This window comes from Bos grunniens, chromosome 7 (genome assembly GCF_055505025.1).
Source record: "Bos grunniens cultivar Pamir isolate PY7600 chromosome 7, Bosgru_T2T1.0, whole genome shotgun sequence".
Taxonomy (NCBI): domain Eukaryota; kingdom Metazoa; phylum Chordata; class Mammalia; order Artiodactyla; family Bovidae; genus Bos; species Bos grunniens.
In genome coordinates this window covers 18,519,397-18,530,974 of record NC_141171.1, presented here as the reverse complement: position 1 = coordinate 18,530,974, position 11,578 = coordinate 18,519,397, and the positions used below count along the sequence as shown (strand labels likewise).

Genomic DNA, 11,578 nt, shown 5'->3' with positions numbered 1-11,578 from the left:
AGGCCCTGCGACCTCTGCCTGACACCTGCTCCCACACAGGGGCCCAGCTGGCGCCGAGCCTGCACCTTCAGGCACAGACCCAGACGCCTTATCTCCTGCTGCTTCCTCACTCCCTCCCACGTCCGCCCTGAGCCGCCCTGGCCTGTCACCCAGCCTCTGTCACCTTGACAGGGCTTCACCCTGGAGAATGACAGAGGAGAAGAGATGCACACAAATATACACAGGATTTATTATTTTTAGAAGAGTTTCAACCTGCCCGAGGTCCCAGGAGGCGCCAACGGGGCTCACACCTTGGGTTCTGCAAACACCTGCCAGCCCTCCAGCTGGCCCATCTTGACCAGTGCGGCCGTCAAGCCCATGTACGCACAGGCAGCAGCTCCGATCCCATAGCTGCGGGCTGCAGGGGAGGAAAGACTGGCATCAGACAGCACGCGGGGAGCGAGGCTCGCCTACGCCCACCCTGAGCACCGCCTGAGGACAGCCCTCCCTCCAAGCTCAGGCGGCCAGGGCTGGACCACATGCTCCTTAGGGATGGAGCCCTGGGGCCTCTGCCTTTGAAGGTGGGCGTGTGGAAACTGAGGTGGGAGGCGGGAGTCCAGGCTTTCAGGCGCGGGCGCGTGAGGGGACCAAGACCGCTGGCAGGTCTCAGTCCTGGCCAAGTCTGCCCTGTGGTCCATGAGGCGGAGAACGCAAGATGCCTGCGGCTTGAGAGGTGCCCTGGGAAGGGGATCTGCCTGCTGAGCGCTGGGCTCACACACCCCGTTGCAGGCTCAGGGGCGCAGGTCAAAGCCGGATCTCAGCCAAGGTCTCCCAGCAAAGGCCAGGAGGGCGTGGCACCCTCCCTCTCTGCCCGGCTGGAACCTTCCACAGAACACTCCAGCCAGCGGGATGGGGTGTTTATCTGCGTGTGGCCTCCATTTCTCCCTTGGCCGGCCGCCCCCACCCGCCAGGCTATGGGAGGCAGGAAGAGCGGTGTCTGCTTCCTATTCCAGGCAGCTCTGCCGTACCAGGCTGGCCTGGGGCCTGGCCTCTCACAGGGGAGACATGCTCTTCTCCATGTGGGTGACCTCGGGCCACCTCATCTCCTTGGGGCCTCAGTGCCCCCATCTGGAAGGTGGGGATGGTGACAGCTGCTTCCCTGTGGGACCCTGGGTGTCAGCAGCTCCAAGCCAGCCCCGACTGCTCCCCCTGACGGGCAGTGACCCTGTGTTCTCTGACAAGACACGGCAGAGGGAGAGAGACATAAGCGAGGGCAGGCGGGGGCCCAGATGTATGTAGCGGGTTGGGACAGTGAGGGGCAGCCGTGCTGACTTCTCAGGGGGAAGGGTGTTCTGGCAGAGGGCACAGCCATGCCAAGGCCTCAGGGTGCTGGAGGAACAGCGAGGAGGACGTGGAGCTGCAGCAGAGAGAGCAAGGCAGCGAGGGCAGGGTGGGAAGACAGCAAGTCCATGCAGGCCACGCTGAGCCATGGGGGCAGGAGGATGTAGCGAGGTGGACGTGCAGTAGGCGCCTAAGCAGTGCTAAACTAGCTGGCAGCTGAGACTCAGAGGCGCGGGACCTCTTGCGGGCGCTGCCCTCTCCCCCGCCAGATGTACATTATGCACACCCACCCATGATGGGCAGAGGAAGGAGGGTTAGCAGAGGTCAGGGGCGCAGGGCTCACTCACTGCGCGCTCCCAGGATCAAGCCTCCGGCACAGCCTCCGATGAGGTAGTTGAGAGGGTCATCGGGCTTCTCGCGGACCTGGGCGCTAATGCAGGAGGTGAGGCCAAATATGGCTCCGATGGCGGCTGTGGGGGCAGGTGGGGCAGGACGGGCCCTGGTCTGAGTCAGGGGTCCAGACCGGTGCTGGAAGGGCCCCTGAGGAGAAGCCCAGACGTCATGCAGGCTTGCTCACCTGCGGTGAATGTGTACCGTCCCGTCCTTGCCACTCCCTCCAAGAAGGAGGTCGGGGTTTTGAGGGCAACGCTGTAGGCAGAGACAACGAGGCCTGCAGACAGAGAGGGACAGAAAGGCGGCCAGGCAAGTCAGCCCTGGGCCCTGGAGGGGGCAGGCCCCTCCCCAGTCCACAGCGCCGGCTCCTTGCATTCCCACGGCAACCACCAAGGTGGCTTGGGCCAGGGTGGGCCAGGAAGCGGCTGTTACAGGGCTCACCTGGGGTCCCACAGTCGATGAGCTGGGATCTAACCTGGCTCTCCTGCTCCAAGGCCTGGGCTCTCACCCCCCTCATCCAGCCCACCCCACAGGGCACCAGAACACAGCCCCCGCTGAGGGTGGGCCAGGGCCTCGGTGGCTGGACCAGCACCCCAGCCCTGCTCCCTACTTCCAGCAAAGCTCTGTCCCTGCTGCAGGGCCCAGGGCTCCTGACGCCTCTTCTTGCCACTCCCAGACCCGACCCTCACCCGGGCTGGCTCAGCCTCACCACTCTGGTAAGCTCTTCCAACTCCACCGTTGCCCCAGATGACCTGCCCCTGATGTTGGTTTTCACGTGTGAGGGGCCCTGGTGGGCAGCCAGGCCCAAGGCCCCACCCTGGGGTATGCTGAGCCAATGCCGACCCGCTCCGTGTGTCAGCCTCCTCAGCCAGACCCTCTTTGGTGGATGCGCAGACCTACCTGGCTGGCTCCCTGTCACCAGAACAGCCCAATACAGGGCTCCCCACCGTCCAGCTGACCTGCACCCCTCCTCTCCAGACAGACTCCCAGTGGGGCCCAGCTGCCAGCACAGACCTCCTGGGGCCAGCCCGTCCCAGACAAAACAGAACCACCTCCTGCCGGGTGACAGGGCACCCACCCCCTCTCCTTCCTCAGGCCTGATGGGCTCAGTCCCCTCTTATTGCTTTGTTGGGGTGGGGGAGGGGGGCCCTCAGACAGGCAGAGAGACTACCTTGGTGCCACCCACCCGGCAGAGCAGCCTGGAAGACCGGAGGATCTGAAGGCCAACCACCTTCACTGATGCCCCAGGGACGTGGGCCCCGCCCAGTCTCCAAGTGCCCAGCTTCTGCAGACCCAGCAGCTGGCGTGCTGCACTCCCCCACCACGACCTTCCCAGCTGAGCAGCAGCCCTCCAGCCCTGCTGAGGTTCAGCCCACAAGAGCTGTGGGGGATTTGTCACGGCGGACAGGGGCAGTAACCTTGGGAGCAACTCCGAGGAGGGCCAAGACGGCCGACCCATTTCCCAGACGGGCAAGCCGAGGCCCAGGGATGAGGGGAGAGGAGCTGCATATACAGAGGACACCCGTACGCCAGGTGCCCACTTGGGGGCTGCCCAGGTCCAGTCCTTCCCCATCCCACGCTGAACCCTAGTGTCCCCGCACTCCTCAGAGGCTGAAGGCTGGGAAGGAGGGAGCGGGCCAGAGTCTGGGGCTCCCCCTGCCCGCACTGTCCCAGCAAGCCCCCTTCCTCAGTTATTCTCTCATACGAAGCCCCCACCCCCACCCCAGCTTGTAAAGACTTAATCAGAGCAGCTCCCCATCCTGTCTGGAACCTGGGGATGCATGATCTCTGGACGACCCTTTGAAGAGGAACCACAGACAAGGTTCAGTGACAGCCCCCAAACTGCAGTGAGTCCTGGGGGAGAACCTTATTGATCCTACCCCCACATGTCTGCTTTCCTTATATCTCAGATAGTAAAGAATCTGCCTGCAATGCAGGAGATCTGGGTTCAATCCTTGGGTCAGTAAGATCCCCTGGAGAAGGAAATGGCAATCCGTTCCAGTATTCTTGACTGGAGAATCCCATGGACAGAGGAGCCTGGCGGGCTACAGTCCATGGGGTCACAAAGAGTCAGACATGACTAAATGACTAACACATACATACCACATGCCTGCGACCCTGGCCGAGGGACACCGAGTTGCCAGGCCACATCGGGCACAGAAGGCACCCCAGCATCCTATGAGCCCTCAGAAGTCGTTTAACTGAGAAGGGATGACCTGGAAGCCACTGGATTATCCCAAGGTCAAGGAGTGTCCGTCCCCCCAACAACAATCATTTAGTAGATGACATGCCAGCCAGCTCCCCCGGCCCACTTAACTCCTCAGATACTATAGCCACCAACACCCACCCCCTCAGCACTCGAGGGTCTCCACTGACTTGGCCCCTTCCATAGGTTCCTGTCACCCCCTCAAAAGACCCCCTCCTCAGCCCCTCTGCCAGCTCCTGGCTCCCCATCAGTCTTCTGAAGTGACTTCCAGACACTTCACATGAATGAATGAATGCACATTCATTCATTCAGTTCTCACATTCATTCACTCACTGTCACTGTACCTTCATTCACTCATTTGTAAAGTCATTCATTCGTTCCTAGTTACTACCTTGCCTTCCTTCCCTCGCTCATTCCATCACCCAGTTCCTGTGTGCTCACAATGTGCTGGGCTGGGTTAGAGCCTGGTCCCCTGCCTTCAAAGGGGCTCACCATCCCAGAGAACTCAAGTGTGAATTCTCGCTGTAGAGTGCTGAGCGGAGGCAGGGATGGAAGAAGGGAGGAGGTGTGGGAGGACAGAGGAGCATGTGTGGGAAGACCCACAGGCCCCCTTGCAGGGCTCCTGGAAATCAGTGACCGCCCCCCAAATCCGAGTCTCTCCATGACCACAGGACATAATGCCTCTGTCAAAGGTTTCCACCTGCAACCCCTCAAACACCCTCCAACAAGCTCCTCCACACTCCATTCAAGCAGACGCCACAAACACCCAGCACCCAGGGATTTTGACTACCCCAGTGATCAGCTTGTCACAGGTATCACAACCTCCCAGGGCCCAGGAACCCTGCTAGCTCCCCCGCCTCTCCTCGCAACGTCTATCTCACACCAGGGGTCCCCATGGCCGGCTCAGACACTCCAAAGAAGACCATGTACCCACTCCGCGAGATTCTCAGCCCTCATGGGACCCTCTCGGACCCTGTTATCTCTCTGCTCCCTCTGCGTTAGTCCGACAATCCCACAAAGTCTATCTAGTACGACAGCCCCGCCAGCGTCCCAAGGCCACCCCACATGCCCCGACGACGACTACTGCCACCGCGTGAGGTCCGCAGCCCCTGCAGAAAGCCCTCGGGCAGTCCCCAGTGATCTGACGGCCTCCCTGCGCCCTATACCCTGGGGACTCGGCCGGTGCTCACCAGCTGCACCACCGATACTGGTGGTGGCGTAGGTCTTGCGGTGGCATTCGGTGCCTTCGGGGATGTCCCAGTACTGGCGAAGAACCGTCTTAGCCATGACAGCACAGCCTTGGTCCTGCACCTTACCACTCGGCTGCTCCTGCGGCCAAGGACGGACGCCCCTGACTCTCGCGAGACTTCCTGGGCGGCGCGCGCAGCCTCTAGCGCGGGCGGGACAGCAACAAGTGAGCAACTTTATTGAGCGCCACGTACGTGAACACGGGTTGCGCTCAAGTCCTGGAGTCGGGATGGGAGTAAAGGAAGAACACGTGCACCACTGGCCGATTTCTGAAGGGGGAAACTGACCAGGATCAGTGAAAGCAGTTGTCGTTATTTCAGGTCAGAAGATCCTGGGTCAAGAATAGTGTGAATCCCGAGACGTAGGACCTAACTAGGGGCGGTACTATCAAAGGTACTAAGCCTATCCACAGGGCAGAGAGGAGACCGCGGAGCCAAACTCTACTGGAGCGAGACGTCATTATGGGGCGGGAACACGGAGGGATGTGGCCACTCCCAGCGCCAGTATCTGTGGGGAGGTGTGGTCACGCCCAATGGCCAGTTTTAAGCCTAGTTAACGGAGAAGGCCGGAGAAGGCAATGGCACCCCACTCCAGTACTCTTGCCTGGAAAATCCCATGGACGGAGGAGCCTGGTAGGCTGCAGCCTATGGGGTCGCTGAGGGTCGGACACGACTGAGCGACTTCACTTTCACTTTTCACTTTCATGCATTGGAGAAGGAAATGGCAACCCACTCCACTGTTCTTGCCTGGAGAGTCCCAGGGACGGGGGAGCCTGGTGGGCTGCCGTCTATGGGGTCGTACAGGGTCGGACACGACTGAAGCGACTTAGCAGCAGCAGCAGCAGCAACTGCCTGCTACTATTTGGGGGCGTGGTCAGGCACAGGATTACTGTTCAGCAGCTAACTTGTGTCCGACCTTTTGCCACCCCATGGACTGTAGCACGCCAGGCTACCCTGTCCTCCACTATCTCCCGGAGTTTGTTCAGATTCATGTCCTCTGTCGCCCCCCTCTTCTCCTACCCCCCTATCTTTCCCAGCATCAGGGTCTTTTCCAATGAGTCTGTTCTTCGCATCAGGTAGCCAAATATTGGAGCGTCAGCTTCGGCGTCAGTCCTTCCAATGACTCAGGCTCAGGGGCTTAACGAGAAAGTGTCCACTCCCAGTGCTTGGATTCTTAGCAGGACGGGGTCTGGGCCCGGTTTGTAGTCCAACCCCTGGGCGGGATGAAGAATGACCATCCACTGGGTGTGCGTCCAGAATCCCAAACATAACCTGAAGGGGACTGGACCAATCAAGAGCTGTACAATTGCCTAAGGGGCGTGAACGGCCAATGATAGAAGCGTAACGGGTTCCAGGGGCGTGGTCAGACTTGTGGGGCCGACCAGCTTGGCGCTTTAGATTCTGAGGAGGGCGGGGCCTGCCTCGAGAGAATGACCAATCCTGTTGCCAGAGCCTGAGCTGGCCACCGGAGGACAAGGCCAACCTGGGCCCGGGGTTTGTTAAGACCTTGGCCAATCTTGGAGTTAGTCGGGGCTCAGGGGAGGAGTTTCCAGTTGCCGGAACCAGTGGGGGCGTTCGGGTTTGAGTACTAGACCCAGCCCTGGAGGGCGGAGCCTGGCGGTGAACCCGGCCAATCACGCCGAAGTCTTGACGGGACCCTCGGAGGTGTGGCCCTCCGGGGGCGTGTCCAGGGCCGGTTCCGGGCCGCCCATGGGCGTGTCCAGGCCTGGTCCTCTGCAGGGGCCATGTCAGCGCCGCCGCCCCTGCAAATCCGCGAGGCTAACGCACACCTGGCTGCCGTTCACCGGCGCGCGGCGGAACTGGAGGCGCGGCTGGAGGCAGCCGAGTGCATGGTGCGCGCCCAGGCCGAGCGCCTGGCCCGCCACGACCAGCAATTGAGCGCCGCTTTAGACGAGCTGGGACGCGCCAAAGACCGGTGAATCTTGGGACCCGGCAGGTGGACTTCTCGGAGGAGTTGGGCAGAGGCAGATCCGAGATAGGAAAGGAATACTGGTAGGGGAGACGTGGGCATTCACGTAGAGCTGGACTACTGGTGGGACTGGAAAAACAAACACAAAAATACTTGAATTATCACTATATAAAGTTGAGAGATGTCACTTGGGTGTGGCTATCCAACTTAACAGGGTCCATTTTACCACTAGGCAAAACTGGCTGGTCCTGAGTGGTACAGGGACCACCAGCAGCCTGATGTAGGTATTGGAGCCATGGCAGGTTCTTGGGAGGATGGGATTATATCAGCAGTTTTGAATAGTCTTTCTAGCTGAGGATTCAAAGGGATGAGACAAGGGCCCAGGGAAGAAAGTGTTTCTGAGGACCTGGTGGGAAACAATTCAGAGCTGGTTGGACTTGTTACTTCATCTTTACTGAGCACTCTACCATGTGCCAGGCCCTGTGCTGGTCATTAGGGCACATCAGTAAGACCTGTTCAGCCCTGCCCTCAAGCACACGGTCAGGCAGTTACAACACAGGGTGATTGGGATGTGTGTGTATGATGGCTGGAGAAGGAAGTGGCAACCCACTCCAGTATTCAACCTACTCACAGTATTCTTGTGTATGATGGAGGGCAACACGGTTCTAGGAGGGCCCAGAGGGAAGGCTTCTTGAAGGAGGAGCCATCTAAGCTGAACAGCAAATAGGCAAAGAGGGAAGGGGACAAGGGAACTGCTAGGGTGTGAATGAGGGAGTGTGTTAGTCTGCTGAGGTTGCCATTACAGAATACCACACACTGGGTGTTTTAAACAACATCAAATGATTCCTCACAGTTCTGGAGGCCGGGAAGTTCAAAATCAAGGCAATGATTCAGTTCTGGTGAGCGTCCTCTTCCGAGCTTGCCAACAGTCATCTTCTCACTGTGTCTTCACAAAGCATAGAGACAGAGAGAGAGAGAGAGAGAGAGAGGGAGAGAGCGAGCGAGCGCGCAAGCTCTTTGGTATCTCTTCTTAAAAGGAAACCCTTCATTACACCATGTAAACTTTCTGTACCTCTCAAGGCCCCCTTCTCCAAATACTATCACGGCGTAGGGATTCAATCTATGCATCTGGGGATGGAGGTTGGGAGCAGAGGGAAGAGAACCTCTGGTGGCCGGGTACCATAATGGTTCCGTCTTGCCTTCCTGCCAGTGAGATTGCCGCCCTCCGGGAGCAGCTGCTGACCTCCGAGGCTGCTGTTCAGAGTCTGCAGGCTGCCGTGCGCCAGAGGGACAAGCTCATCGGGCAGTTGCAGCCCCGGGCTGAGCTGCTGCAGGATCTCTGCCGCCGCCGGCCGCCCCTGGCTGGGCTGCTGGCTACCCTGGCTGAGGCCGAGAGCCTGGGGCCCCTGCCGGCCAGTGACTTACTCCCTGGTGGGCCCAGCTCACCCCTTGCCAACAGTACTGGGGAGGAAGAGGGCAGCGACCAGCTCGAGCCCGCAGTGTTTGGGACCACTGTGTGAGTCCCAGAGAGCAGGTTCCGGAATGGAGAAAGAGGACTCCAGTGGGGACTTCTTCTACTGCCTGGGTATCCTTAGGGTTAACATATCCCAGAGAGGACCCCTTGGAAGAGCCATTATCCTCAGCGTCAGAACCTGTTAAAAAAGCATAGGTTTCATATGGGTGGCCTGCAGGCCAGATGCAGATGAACTCAGCCAGTTTCTCTTTTTTCTTTTCAAAAGCAAAACTGAATCAATCACCCTTGTTGGAGAACTGGTCGCGCTTACACACGAATCTGGATTTCTGGCTTCTGGCTGGGCTGTACGTCTAGATCTGAGTCCAGGACACCCTCTTTAGCAAGGGCAAGTTTCCATTCACCCCCTCATCTCTCAAGGCCGGATGTCTGGCCCCTGAAACATCTGAGTTAGAGACCTCTCTTTTTCTGGCGGAGGTGGATGGCATCAAGTGCCATGTGATTTGAGTCTCTCCCTCTTTTCTCCCCTGCCCCGGTTTTTGTTCCTCCGGAAGCATTCTTCATCCTAAAGCCTTATTCATCTCAGTCCAGAATTGTGAACCTCAAGCCTCAGGCTGTTTTGCATTGGTTATACTTACATATTTTCCCCCCTAATTCTATCCTCCTCTCAACCCAGGAAGGAGTGTGCAGGTGGGATGTGCCGATATGCTGGCAACCAGGCTTCACTGCCCAGGCAGACTCAGGCATCCCATAACCTTCTCTTGATAGCATCCTGCCTCGGGGTCTTTACATTGGCTGTTTCCTCTGCCTAGAATGCTCTTCCCCCAGATGCCACATGACTGGCTCCTGCTCACTCAGGTCTTTACTCAAACGTCACCTCCTCTGAGAGGGCTTCCATGACTGCCTTATCAGAAGTCATTCTTCCCCATTCCACCTCCCCCCATTGCCCCATTTTACTTCCTGTATGTAAATTTTTACCATTGGAGTGGAAGCTGCACGAGGGTAGGTTCCTGGGACCCAGCACATCTCATGAGGTCCCCAGCAGCTTTCCTTTCGTAGCACCAGCTGGCTCCTTTTTCTAACCCCCAGAGAATCTATTTTTTCACTCCTTATTTGTATGCTGCCCTTGTTGGCCTGAGATATTTGAGGCACTTTGCTTTTTTATCAGAACAGGGAGCCCTGTGCCTTTCTCTGCCCAGCCCAAGTGCCTGGCCTGGGACTATGACAGCCGTTTCCTGCCTCCTGACTCAGGGAATCCCCACCCCAGGAACCACTGCGGGGCATAGCCCCTTTCAGCCCAGAAAGCTCAGCATCCGTCCTCCGCCCTGGGAGGGTGCCTCCTGGCGTCGCACAGCGACCCCTCAGTGTGGTAACAATGGCCCCGTTTTCTCCTCTGGACGAATAAGGGGGGTGCTGTTTGTACAAGGGGAAGGCAGGCTAGGGCCTGTCTACGCCCAAGAATAAACCAAATGCTTTCATGGCACCATTGGCCCCTCCTCCTTTCTTCCTACTGTGGGGGCTGGAGAGGTGGCTGCTGTGCTGCTCCTGGGTCCAGGGTGGGGCCCCACTGGGTGGGAGCTTGTGCCAAGCACTCTGTACATACCGTTCTGTCTCTTAAGCCACCTATGCACACAGGCATTGCCCCATTTTATAGCTATGCAAAGTGAGCCTCAGAGAGGTAAAGTGAAAGGGCCTCTGGGTTTGGAGGGCCCTCGCCATTTTCAATTTTTTTTAAGTAAAGTTAATTAAAAAAAAAACCATTTATTTGGCTGTGTCAGGTCTTAGTCGTGGCATGTGGGTTCTTTGTGGTGACACAGAAGCTTAGTTGCCCCATAGCATGTGGGATCTTAGTTCCCCAACTAGGGACTGAACCTGTGTCCCCTGCACTGGAAGGCAGATTCTTAACCACTGGACCAACCAAAGTCCCCCCAATTTTTTATTGTTGAGATTCTGATTCAAAGATGCAGAGATGCCCAGAGCTACAATAATTGTGATTACATTTTACATTTCTTTATAGAAAAAAACCCCTGACATTTCTAATCCTCATGAAAGCACACAATGGAGCTATTTTTTGTGCCTACACAGAGAATGTTGGACTGCAGCGAGTCACGAGAACGTCTGCAGCAGGATGTCACTGCAGTTTCTCCTAACAGTCGATGGTGGTGCATCCACTGTGGTGTGAATCACAGTGACAGGTTGCTTGTGATCCACGGTTTGGCTTCAGTTGGGAGCAGCAACTTCTGACAATACCATTGTGCTGTGTGCAACTCCCAAGCTTTGAAAAGCTTCTGATGATCTCTGGGTCTCTGTGGGTGGGCAGGGGTTCCCCAAACAGGGGCCTGCATTTTAAGTCCTGGAAAATCCATTATCATCTTCGATCTTAGCCTGCTGATATGAGGCTCAGTTGGCCAGATGTCCAGTCTGATGGCAGGCCTTCTCTGCCGGTGGTCTTGGTTCCTCTTGGATTATGGAAGTCAGGGGGCCAGGGGTCCTTCTCTGGCCAGATAAGCGGCTTGTCATGAGCAAGCCCACCAAGTGATGTCTGAGAACTGGAAACCAACCCCCAAAAGACCCATGTTGACAAAAATACCACGACTGGCCATAATTAACTACTGAGAATTGCTTCGTCCAACTCAACATTGATGTTTACAGGACTGGCTCAGCCAGCACTGGTCTGAGCAGCTCCTGTTGGATGTGGGCCTGGGCCATCTTGAGTCTTTAAACTTGAATTCCTTAGCAGCTTCAGCTGCAGCCCTGTGGAAAGGGGCTGGGGGCTGGTGAAGCCCAGAGAGGGGAGGGTTCGCATAGGAATTGGGCCTGGCCTCCCCTCATCTGGGACACTGGTCCCTCAAGGGCTGAGAACGAAGCGCTCCTCCCCAACTCCCTCCACCCTCCTCCTAACCTGGGTCTGGCTCTCTCCCAGGGCTGGGAGAGAGCAGGCGGGACAGTGGTTGGGCAGTGCTGACAGCAACAGTGCTGGGCTGTCCTCCTTGGCCTTTCATATGCCCCCG

The 11,578-nt window shown here is 57.7% G+C and overlaps 2 protein-coding genes across 3 annotated transcripts; one reads left to right on the top strand and one right to left on the bottom strand.

The window, feature by feature from the left end:
* Nucleotides 1-205: 205 nt before the first annotated feature.
* Nucleotides 206-5,262, bottom strand: NDUFA11 (NADH:ubiquinone oxidoreductase subunit A11). The gene is made up of 4 exons (XM_086409878.1): nt 5,110-5,262; nt 1,898-1,990; nt 1,668-1,790; nt 206-397 (listed from the first exon to the last, which is right to left on the bottom strand). The coding sequence occupies exons 1-4, from the start codon at nt 5,204-5,206 to the stop codon at nt 285-287; spliced, it is 426 nt and encodes a 141-aa protein (XP_086266004.1). The 5' UTR covers nt 5,207-5,262; the 3' UTR covers nt 206-284.
* Nucleotides 5,263-5,666: 404 nt separating this feature from the next.
* VMAC (vimentin type intermediate filament associated coiled-coil protein) lies at nt 5,667-10,331 on the top strand. 2 transcript variants are annotated; one of them, XM_086409877.1, is made up of 2 exons: nt 5,667-5,799; nt 8,307-10,050. In XM_086409877.1, exons 1-2 carry the CDS (start codon nt 5,783-5,785, stop codon nt 8,614-8,616), a joined length of 327 nt encoding a protein of 108 aa, XP_086266003.1. In that variant the 5' UTR covers nt 5,667-5,782; the 3' UTR covers nt 8,617-10,050. The 2 variants fall into 2 exon arrangements, with proteins under 2 accessions (XP_086266003.1, XP_086266002.1); XM_086409876.1 differs by lacking the exon at nt 5,667-5,799 and adding an exon at nt 6,862-7,102 and having other exon boundaries at nt 8,307-10,331.
* Nucleotides 10,332-11,578: the final 1,247 nt, after the last annotated feature.

Excerpts from the sequence above, each read along its gene's own strand:
- NDUFA11 (XM_086409878.1), bottom strand. The coding sequence starts at position 5,206 with ATGGCTAAGACGGTTCTTCGCCAGTACTGGGACATCCCCGAAGGCACC. Across the intron at positions 1,991-5,109 it reads CAGTATCGGTGGTGCAGCTG|GCCTCGTTGTCTCTGCCTAC; the intron begins GTGAGCACCGGC and ends CTCTGTCTGCAG. Across the intron at positions 398-1,667 it reads CTTGATCCTGGGAGCGCGCA|CCCGCAGCTATGGGATCGGA; the intron begins GTGAGTGAGCCC and ends CCTCCCCTGCAG.
- VMAC (XM_086409876.1), top strand. The coding sequence starts at position 6,912 with ATGTCAGCGCCGCCGCCCCTGCAAATCCGCGAGGCTAACGCACACCTG. Across the intron at positions 7,103-8,306 it reads CTGGGACGCGCCAAAGACCG|TGAGATTGCCGCCCTCCGGG; the intron begins GTGAATCTTGGG and ends CCTTCCTGCCAG.